This window comes from Typha angustifolia, chromosome 10 (genome assembly GCF_048772165.1).
Source record: "Typha angustifolia cultivar Huaian chromosome 10, ASM4877216v1, whole genome shotgun sequence".
NCBI classification, from domain to species: Eukaryota; Viridiplantae; Streptophyta; class Magnoliopsida; order Poales; family Typhaceae; genus Typha; species Typha angustifolia.
This window is the reverse complement of record NC_133248.1, coordinates 11,498,450-11,510,130: the sequence shown is the minus strand read 5'-3', so window position 1 is coordinate 11,510,130 and position 11,681 is coordinate 11,498,450. Positions and strand designations below refer to the sequence as shown.

Genomic DNA, 11,681 nt, shown 5'->3' with positions numbered 1-11,681 from the left:
GAAACAATTCCAAATGCATGAAATGCCGCATCAGCTTAAATGATATGTGTTTTCTGTATTCCCCTCCTGTTTTGCCTTCTAATTTACCAAATTTCTAGCTAATAAAGATCTACTTGCACTGTGAACATTGCAGGTTCAATTAGTCAGATTTTGTTTCATAATTACACTAGCTAATTCTTTTATTTTCTTCTTAGAACAAGGTTTTGGCTCCTCATGCATCTTCCAGTGCTTGCCTGGCTAACATACAGCAAAATAAGACTGTAGCAATTCAAAAATAATGCGAAAGATTTGTTGTGAAACTTTTATTACTCAAAAAGAGGAACAAGTATTGCCAATTCTCACCGAGGAACTCTAAGATTGTTCCTGTACCAGAAATCACACACGACTCACTTCATTCTCTGGAACTTATTGAATTTTACGCATCCCTTATTAGGTCAGTCAGGAACTACTCTGTTGTTCAGTGCATCCTCGAAGCGGCTGCAAGAATCCACTCTCATCTCCGTGCTCATGTCGTTCTCCGGCGCCGGGTAGTAGTCTTCCCTCAGCTGCACATCCCTCAGATTCTGCATCATTAGAAAGAACCTCATGAAGTGCTCATGTGTGGTTCCATGGATGAAGAGCTTTCTCAGGCTAAGGCACTCCTGAATCAACCCGGTCGCTGGCAGCGAGAGGCTCCTCTGGTTCACCTCCTTGTCCTGCGGCGGCCAGTAGTCGAGCTCATAAAGATTCAGATCCCCGATCCCGTGAAGATAAAACCTCTCCCACAAGCTCAAATCCATCTGACCCATGGGCGCCGTCAATGCATATCCGATAGCCTCACCGCAGTCCAGCTTCATCTTCGCCAGCCGCTGGTAGTGCGCAAGAAAGCTCAATCCAAACACTCGCTGCGTAGGCTTTGGGCAGGTCCGGCAGTCCCCTTCCACCTTGATACTTATCTCCTCCAGCACGGGGCAACTCTCAAGTGCATCTAAAAGTGGCGTGAGCACTTCCCCGGCCGGAAACCAAAGTGACAAGTACCGGAGCCGCTCCCAATTCCGGGACCAGAGGCTATTAAAACCATTGCCGTAATGAGCAGGGCCAGCTTCTTCGGAGTACCTACATTTCTTTCTCGCTGATTCATGCGAACAATCCACACCATCCTCAAATTCATCGACGTCCGAGCCATCTGCGGCATTCTCCGGATCTTCCGCCGGCTGCTCCTCGAGCCCAGGCTTGACCCAGACACAGTCGAAGTGGAGGCGCTCGAGGCGATCCCGGACCGGATCCAGCGCACGCAGGGAGCGAGTGGAGTCAAGAAGCTCGCAGCCGGAGATCCTCACCTCCTTGAGTGTGGATCGCAGCGTGCTGGCTAATCTCTTGATCCCTGTCTCGGTTACTCTATTGCAGCCATGGATCTCAAACTTGGAGATTCTACGGCATCCACGAGCAATGGCCGCAAGGCCGGCGTCGGTCAGATCAGAGGAATTTTTAATGCAAAGCGACTCCAGCCCTCCACAGACGGCAACGCCGTCGAGATGAAGCCAGGCGGCCTTACAAATGCTTTGGAAATGCCCCAGCTTCAGGGACTTAATTCTGGGGCATCTGTGGCTGAGAGACTCAAGCGCTGGCCCTGCATCCTGGACATTATGGCAGAGATCAAGCGCTACGTCCTCAAGCCCGCGAAGCGCGGCGAAGAGGTTTTGTAGGCCGGCGGCGGTGATCCCGGCATCCTCTTGCGTTTGCTCGCCGCCCCCAGCTGCGGGCGCGGGGGAGAGGGTGGAGGGATCCACGAGGTGGAGAAGCGTAAGCCGAGGGCAATTGGTGGCGAGGTCGAGCAGCGCATCATCGCCGACAAAATTTATATACCTGGGGTTAAAGATGCAAGGAGCAATGAGATGGCGGAGGTTTGTGCAGGATTCAGAGATCACCGCGAGCTCAGAGCGGCCGAATCCTTCGGAGGCGGAGGCGAGGAGGAGATTTAGCCGCGTGAGCGATGCCGCAGCGGTCGGATACGCTTGGAGCGCTGGAGGGATGTCCTCGGTCCAGCAGTAGAAATCCGAGAGATCGAGCGAGTCGATCGTGGAGCAATTGGCGAGGAGAGGAACGAGGTCGGAGCCGGGCGAGTGGTGCGGCCGCTGGTGCCATCGCACGAGCTTGGCCTCGAGCAGCCGCGGCCACTGCGGCGCCAAGGCGTATATAGTGGAGGGGTCGCGGGCGTAGACGACGAGCGAGGCGACGCTGGGGAAGGCCTGCCCCAACCGCTGCGCGATGAGCTGCTGGTTGGAGAGGTGGTAAGGTTGCAAATTTTGTTCTTCTTGTTGGAAGTAATTGGGAGGAGGGGGAGGGAGGAAGGGATGGCCCCACGGGGAGAGGAGGGAGAGGTCGAGGCAGGAGACAGCGGAGAAGCATGTGGGGAGGAGGAAGGGGTTGCGCACGTTGCCGCGGAGGGAGAGGGAGGTGCGCGTGGAGCGCTCTAACGTGCGCCACCGGCTGCACACCAGTGAGGCGGCGTTCCGGGTGCGCACGTCCTTGATTAGAGAGATCACCTGGGTAAGTATGGGTTCCGGCAGGTCGTGCAGCTGCGTCCCTCCTCCTCCTCCTCCTCCTCCTTCTCGCACGGCCATGCGAACTCAGGAGAAGAAACGAGGTCGAGGATAGGGGGATTGGGGAAGAAGGGGACGGATGGGTTTGTCAGGCATGTGATGGTGCTTCACTTTTTCTACTGACGAATCTGGGCTTTCGCCGGCCCTTAACTTACGATAAAGATAGAATGTTGGGCCTATTCATTATTCATTCATTAACCATTTTGTACTCTTCTCGGTACAGTGAAAGACGACTTGTCCGCATCTCGTGTTTAGGAATTGGAAATTACTACTCTCCTCCAAGTGAGACACGGCTACGTGTCCAACCTGGTCTAGCAGTAAATAAAGTGTTGGTCATCCGGGGCTTATCCTATGCACATGGATTGGACCTTACGCAAGTTCGTTCCCACACGAATCTTGGCAGAATCGTGTGAATCCCAAGGTACTAAAGCCCTTCAACGATCTCTTATATGGTTATAATTGTGTGCTCGTCTATTTCGAAATCTCATGGAGCTGAGATTGTGTATTCCATCTGACTGTGAAAGTATTATCTTTGACAGATATTGCTTTTGACAACTTGACCCGGACGTCCCAACTGCATTCGTACGCCTTTCTTTATCTCTTCGATTCTGAAATATCTCGCTGTGAAATTTTATGTGATCTTATCAGGATGGATGTGCTTTTTAGAGAGATAAAAAGTGAAGCAGCAGTTAGGACCCGATCGTCAGGAAATATCTGCTGCTTTCCATCCCAATGCCAACGTTCAATTCTGTAAGTAGACTACATATGTGATACATGTCGAGTGATTTATTTCATTATTAAAGAAATAATTTTATCTTTAGTAGTAGTAGTAAATATTAATCATGTAGGCTAGTAATATTGTACTCAAATGGTTAAAATGTTCGTGTTGTATGAATATTTTCAGATATCAATATCAGCGATATTATTTAATTGAGATATCATTAAAACCCCCCACATCGGTTAAAAACGAAGAGGTATTACTCAGATATATTGCGATTGCTGTTTCTTTTATGTATTGACAGATATATGAAGCTATGTATCTCATGTTTGAAAAGAGAACTGACTAATGGTTCGTTTTCTTATTGTGTTATATATGAAAATATTTAGATACGAGTATGTATATAAATTTTAATCAATATTTTTAAATTCTTGCTTAAGTAAATATGTGAAATAAAAATTAATAAGTAAACTAAAGATGAACACCAAAAATTTTTACGTGAAAAGATTCAAACCGAAAAAAATTACGAATTCAAACTCAAATTAAACCAATCGTTAATTAACTATAGCAGTTAACAAGACTGACTTATAAAACAATTTATCGATCCTCACAACTTTGTTTAACTCAGTTTTAATCATTAAAACTTGCAATTTACTACTTTCTGTGATTGATTGATCTATACTTTTAGTAATCCTCAAGATTGATCTTTCGTCTCGGTGACTCTTAAGACGAAATCCTTAATATGTAGAAGATGAGACAAACATTGGCCAGTGAACGAATATTGTTTCTTTAAAAACTCCACTTACCTAAGGTAGTGCATCTGAACTCTTATATACCTTATAAAGATAAGACCAAATTTAAGTCAAATTAGGTCTCACGTAACTCTATAATTTGCAAGTTACATGGGAACGTTTGAACATAGCCTGAGTGCATTCGAACACAGTGTCTTAATGTCTTAAACACGTTTGGGCAGCCAAATATGTCTCTCTATATATACAAACATGTTGTGAACTTTTGAGGGTGTGTTCGAGTAGCCAAATGTCTCTTTGTATGTACGAATGCACTGCAAACTTTTTGTGATGTATTCAATCTGTTAAAATATTACTTCTGTATGTGTGAACACCTGCAAGGTGCATTCAAACGCGTTGTGAACGCGGTGACTTATCTGATCTAAATCTTAAAAAATTTCAGTACAAAATCTTATCAAAAGTTGTAAATATGCTCATGTATAATAATACTAAAAGACCTAACAGTATAGTATATAGTATTTTCTGTGTTTTTTATGCTTATTTTTTTAAGGTATTATGTTACTTTTTATTAATAATATTTTAGTGTGAGCAATTAATCTGTATAAACTCATGGAAGTAATCAACCCCCTTTTGTCCAATAAAATAGATGTATAAGTGGCGCCATTCAGTTGAAGGGACATTAATGACACCAGAAATGACCGTCTTTGGATTGGAATGGGATGTATAAGTGGCGCCATTCAATTGGAGGGACATTAATGACACCAGAAATGACCGTCTTTGGATTGGAACGGAGGCCCCCCTTTTGAACCAGCAAACGTTTTATCACCATAAGGTAAGTTGTTTCCTTTATGTTAAAGTCTCTCAAATATCCTAGAATTCTTCTTGATGACTTCATGATATTAGAGAAGGTTTCATATGAAATACTGCATATCAGAGGTGTATTCGTAAATAAGCCTTTAAAAGGGTATACAATCTGATAAATCTTTCTATAATACGATAAAGGAACTTCTCAATATTATCTCGGTGGTGCTTCGTCATCACTGGATCTAGGACCCTCACCACGAGGACTGATAGCTATTGTACGATGATTATATAGTAGATGTATTTGAGAGTAGATAAGGGTTGATAGCGAATGTGTATAGATTTCAACAGTTTCCTTTGTTCACACTCATTGTTGAGAAGTTTTTGACCAAACTAGCCCTCTCAAAACTTTTTTTTTACTCATTGAGTCTACTTCAAAACTTAAATGCAAGAATAGGTATATTTTATTGTCACAAAATTGTTGATCGGGATAATGACATTTAAATATAAGTCATTTTTAGGTACTAATTTTTAAGGAAGAAATTTTTAGATAAGTTATTTTTCCATTTAGTGATTTTTATATAATAAATTATTGAACCGAAAATTAACTTATATGAGAAAAAAAATTGTAAGACCTAACAATTTTTTTAGCAATTTAAAATTTTTTATATAAAACATTGATTCAAAAAATTGACTTATATTTAAAAATTGTTGTTCTAGACGCAGAAAAATAATTTGCCACAAATTTAAAATAGCCAAGAACTTCACTGTTCAGTAGGAAACATGCAGTGATTTGTTAGGTAGGAAGATTTGCGGTCAGTTTTTGAATTCAGGTTGTTGTCCATCATTGTAAATAGGTGGGTCGATAAAACTAAAATGAAACTTGATTACAGTATAAAGAGCAAACTTTTTGGGTAGAAAACTATTATCAACTTCTCTAATTAACTTATCCTCATCCTTACAAGAATAAGAAAGAACAGAACATAATGCGTTAATAATAATAATTAAAACAATAAGAACAGTAATCCTCCCAACAACTTCCTACATTAATATTACGGATGTTCAAACTTTGAAATTTGTCGTATCGTTAGCTTCCAAGATTCTGTGGGTGTTGCGTTGATAATTTCGCTGTGGAGGACACAGAGACGACTCCCAACCATACTGTCTGCCATGTGACCTTTCTCTTTTATGGCTCGGACCACATACATTGTGGTGTGATGCTGTCCTGGGTCATGATTAGGACCACGTAGCCAAGGATGAAAAATAAAAAAAACACCTCTCGTCCTAGGATCTGAATCGAGCCTGGTGCAATATATACGAGGAGTAAAAAGGTTTCTGGAATCTATATGTACATATAGCCTACGGCTACAGTGGGCACCTCTCCCATGATATGTCTCTGTTGCCTTTACCAGAGACGCGATGATACTTATCAGCATAGGTGGTGTAGACTGGATTTAGGTAGTTTACTTTAGAAAGACGCATTTTAAATTAGAGAAATTACACTTTACGTTTGACACAATTAGATGAAATACTGTTGTATTTTCATCGTAAAAGCACTTAAACCACATTAATAATCCCCTATAGTCTGCCCAAAAGTGTAATTATTAGTTTATTATTAATTGAAAGGTAAAATTATAATTTTATCCCTCAAAGAAAATTAAATGTTTAAAAGTACATGAATAAAGTACAATCGTATCTAATGACATAGAGATAAATTATAATTACCCTTTTAAATTTTTTTTAACCCCTCTTAATATCACACCTACCTCTCAATCTGCATCTCAGTGCAACTTTAGGCTTGAGACTATAGTCTTTATTTTTCCTGCAATAATATTTTGAAGTTCTCACATGCTGACTAGTAGGTCCGTCACTATAACTTTGATAGCTTGTTTGGGTCTCTACTTGGATATTATCTAGAAAGTCTATGTAACTGCATGTGGTATATATTCAACTCATGATTAATATCTTAGTGGTCAAGACATTAAACAAATAACAAAAATTAGTATTATCCAAACTATGCTTACTTGCAAGCCCTTGAATTTTGAGATTTGCACACTTTGTTAAAAAATAATAATAATAATAATAACGAGTGAGAAGAAAGAAACGAATAGAAAAAGGGAAAAAGGAGGAAGAGGAGCCGAAAGGGTTTCGCAGAATCTAGAACATGTGCACCTCCTAAACATTTCTTAAGTTAAATCTGAATTGCAAGTCGCTTGTGGGCACCAACCAAGCACGCCACCTACATCTTTTTCAGATGTAGAAAAATGATACAACGTTATCCTATTAAAGGAGATGCACAGCGCACGTAGCACGTGTCCCAACCTTGTAGCGTTTTGTCGTATCAATGGAATCGTGACTAAGATAGTAGATGTCCCTATTTACTCCTTAGATTATTATTTTCGATCCATGTACTCAGTTATGCGTGACAGCTCCAGCGACTCTATCGTCACTGATGGTCTTTATAATGTATTTCATCACACAACTGTGCAACAAGAACAACTAAAGGCTTAGACGCCTAGTGGAAATTATTTTAACCGAGAGCATGCTAATTGTTGTAGCGTACTTCTCTTGTGTGGATTGATAAATTAGTCATTGAAACATTGGCTAAAATGGTGGGACTGTGGATATGATACTTATTGTTAGACAGTTAGATTTTTGTATTGATGATTCATATATTAAAAAATTATTTGAATGTATTTAGAATATTTTATATGAGTATGATTATGGAATAATTAAATTTTTATATATCATCCACCTCACAAGAGTTGGAATGAGTTAAATATATAAATAGTTTTAATTCAACTTAAATTGGATTTTTGCTCCTTTTTCTACACATATATATACCAAATGACCCTGTGTTAACGGAAAACATTGATTGATTGATTGATTGAAAAGAGGGGAAATAATGATTATAAGATTTTTGATTAATTATTGTTGCTTTCTTTCTTAGTGCAAATTATTATCTTAAGGGTTATTGAGACATGTTATCTGATTTTAATAATTACTGAGATTGGTAGATCAATATTTAAAATATTTTATTATGAGTTTTAGCTAACAAGATAACTTCACATATAGATGTGGAATTCAAAAGATAGTCTATAAGTGGTTCTTATATTTATGTATTATTAATAGTGATTTTGATTCTTGAAAATGATCCTATTTTTACTGAGATTTAAATTTTTTTACGAAGAACTATTTGTATTTGCGTAAATATCTATTTTAATTATTTGTCTATATTTATATTTCTATAAGTGACCATTTTAGGTTTCTAGATTGGAATTAGTTTAAAATTTTTAATTAGTATGAGAGCATATTTTATATTTACGTTTTATTTTACAATTGCCGCCTTAGCTTACTAAACCGCAGCTAATTTACCTTGAATCACACACCATAAAACACAAGTTTTGAAGAAAATAATAATAATAAAGCCATGAAAAGGATTTTTTATTTTTTTTTCCAGTTCCCACTACGTGTTCAAGTCGTGTTGGTAAGAACATCAATCTTGAGGCGTATCGGATGGTCAAGCTTTAGACCATCTAATCCATTGTAGCAGTGCAACTTGGGACTTGGGAATGCATGAACTCGTCCCAACTTGGGACTTGCACCCGTAGCTTAGGCCTTAGATTAGGTTTTTAGCACGCGATGCGACGTCGCGACGAGAGGAAGAAGATTAGATTTGGGATGCGGGGTCTCGTGCTCGTTTTGTAGCAGTGGTGGGTACCCCACCACACAGTATTATTAGTACCATCCAATTGTCCTCACGTATGCAATAGAAGTCAAGTCATTATCACTTTACAGCTCACATCGCATTTCCCAATTAACACGTGTATAAAGTGAACCCATCCATTAAAAGAAGAATTAAACAAAACACATTTTCAATTCTCCCTCCTTTTTTTTTTTTCGTCTAACTACTTTTTTGAGCCTATTGGGTACATTTTCATGTGTAGGCATTCTTCGCTGTAGAAGGTTCCTAAAACATTAATCGTTGATATAGAATATTTATTATGTGTCTAATACCCACCATCTTCCTAAGAGATGCATTGCCTTATGTTTGTGCTTATTGAGTGCAATAAGCAATGATATGACGTGTTAGAGAAAAAGATAAAAATATTTAATTTATTTAAGATGTGTTTGGAATCCATTCTAGCTTAGAATTCAATTGATTTTATTTAGATATAATTTAATTGATTCTATTTAGAAATGAACTATGTTGTGTTGGTAAAAGAAAGTAGGAAGCCAGTTCATTGTTTTTCTATTTTATCCTTGGGCATCAATAATTCATTGTAACAAGATAATGTTACTTCGAATTTTACAAAACTTAACGTGAGTGGCAAAATAAATATCATGGGAATCGAATGGGACTTCAAATTATGAGATTGCATAACATATAATCGTTAAAATTATTTGAAATAGTAGACTTGGGGAAACTAGAAATCTAAATTAATTGAAGTCCACCTAATTTTTTTTCTAAAAAAAGTGGGTTAAGTCTCAATTATTTTTATTCAGAAGAAAGAATACAAACAAAATATGTGTGAGCTTTTGTTATACTCAGTGTTTTAAAGATCAGACATTCAATATGGCCCTCACATGGGGTGTAAACGAGCTCAATCTGAGTGAGTTGGCTCTAGTTTAGGCTCGATTCGAAATGAATTTCAAGTCTTATAATTGGGCTCAGGTTCGGCTCAGTTCAATTCGAGCTAAGCTCAAGCTTAAAATGAGTCTGTTATCAAGCATCATTTAAGTCGAGCTGCGTTAAGTTGGATTGAGCCAGATCGAGCCCAAACTGAGCACCGCGGCAGCTTGATGAGGACGAGCTCACGAGCACGGGTGCCGAAGGAAGAGGAGGAGGCAAAGCTTGGTGAAGGAGGACAAGGCGACATAGCACCATGACAACTTGAGCAGGACGAGCTCACGAGCACGGATGGCAAAAAGAGGAGGAGGTGAAGCTTGTCGGAGGAGGAGGCGGAGCTTGGAGAAGGAGGAGGCAGCCGGCACTACAATAGTTTGAGGAGGATGAGCTCACGAGCTCATGTGCTGAAGAAGTAGGAGGAGGTGGAGCTTGGCGATGGACTGAAGGAGGACGAGTCGATCGGCATTGCGACAGCTTGAGGATGAGCTCATGAGCATTGGTTCCAGAGAAGGAGGATGCATGCTAGGGATTTGGCGACATCGTGTGGCGATGGCAAAAATCGAAAGCATGCGGTGGTAGAGATACAGTCGTGGCCTCTTTCTTTCTGTCTCTCACATATCGAAGGTTCTTTTCTTTAATTCTGTTTTATTCAGTTAATTGGTTATGCTAGGCATTTAGACAAATAAAAAAGTAACTGAATTAATTATATATTGAACAATAAATGCTTGTAAATCAATAATTAATTTATTTGTTAATCACTTAATTCATTGAAATGTTTTAATCTATAAATCACTTAGTAGTTAGTCTATTAATTTGTTAATCAGTAATTATTTGGTTAGTGATTACTAATCTATGAGTTAACTGTTTGTGATTAGTGATTAAGTGTGACTCTGTGGATTACTGAATTAATTGTTAGTGTAATCAATAGTTATTTGATATTGTAGCACAGTGTATCTTACAAAATTTATATATATTATATTACTATTAAAAATTATAAATAGATTTTACATAAATTTTTTAAATTATTTTATATAAAAAAAAAATACGAAACCGTCTTGTTTCTTACCTTATCACCGGACTTTTCACGTGAAAGGCTATTTATTTCTCCTGGTGATGCGTTTTTGATCTACTGATATTAGGTGTCAGTTAATTAAAACCAGAGATGTGTGATATTAGCGATTAGTTAATTAAAATCAGAGAAGTGAAGTGATTAAAGAGCGAAGGAGAATATATAAATGGAAGATATTGTAGCAATTATTAGTCGTGCTTGGATGACAATTGGGCACGTCGTTATGATATCCTATCATCGTTATTGTAATCTTGGAATGCTTTTGTTCCGGATAAGGATGGTCCCTTTCCCTAGCAAGCGGACACGTATCCTCTCACGTGAAGGGACATATACGAAAAAGGCCAACTCAATCGCTTTCTTCCGGACTCTCCCTTGGCTTACTCGATCATCATGTCCTTATCCGATGGCGAGTTGGATTACCCCTATCTACGTTTATCTTATCCGAAGAAAGATCCGAATCCTGTACTTAAAAAAGGACAGCCAATCACCTTAAACCACTTGTCCTTCGACCCTTCTTCCAGTAGAAGAGATCGGAAGAATATTAAGACTTACTTGGCTTAGCTTTGTTATTTAGTCTCACGGTAACTCATCCAAATCTATCTTCTGACCGTTAATAAATGCATATATTTCGAGTTTGACTACTTGGGAGATTGAAAGTTAACATATCTTATCAACAACTCTTTACACTTAACATGGAGTACGAGATCCATGGAATAACGCAGAGATAGGAAAACGATTGTCCATTTGTGCCAATCGGCCTGGGCTTATTACTAAAGGCCTAATAGACATGAAGCCCAATCAACTTACAGGCTCGGACAAGACTGCTAACTGACAAACTAATGGCGATTTCTATTCCTTAGAAAGTAGGTGGAGATTTTATATTAATTATTAGGTGAAGATAAATCTAACAGCTAACTCACCAACTGATGGAATATATATTCTAATAATTAGCCCTCACTTACTCCAAATGAAGGAGAGTTATTATGTTGAGCCCAAGTCTGGACTTGGTGGGCTGCAGTTGGTCAAGGCCTATATCGGACCAACCCAACCGTAAAATCCCTGGGTTGGATCTGACTCTTGCTTGATCCTATAATGGCAAGTAATTGGTAGACCCACATTTCACCATCTTTCA

The 11,681-nt window shown here is 39.2% G+C and overlaps 1 protein-coding gene across 1 annotated transcript; it reads right to left on the bottom strand.

The window, feature by feature from the left end:
• Nucleotides 1-275: 275 nt before the first annotated feature.
• On the bottom strand, nucleotides 276-2,972 carry LOC140768067 (F-box/LRR-repeat MAX2 homolog). The gene has a single exon (XM_073108155.1). It carries the CDS (start codon nucleotides 2,601-2,603, stop codon nucleotides 435-437), a length of 2,169 nt encoding a protein of 722 aa, XP_072964256.1. The 5' UTR covers nucleotides 2,604-2,972; the 3' UTR covers nucleotides 276-434.
• Nucleotides 2,973-11,681: the final 8,709 nt, after the last annotated feature.

Coding starts and splice junctions, on each gene's coding strand:
- LOC140768067 (XM_073108155.1), bottom strand. CDS start 2,603: ATGGCCGTGCGAGAAGGAGGAGGAGGAGGAGGAGGAGGGACGCAGCTG.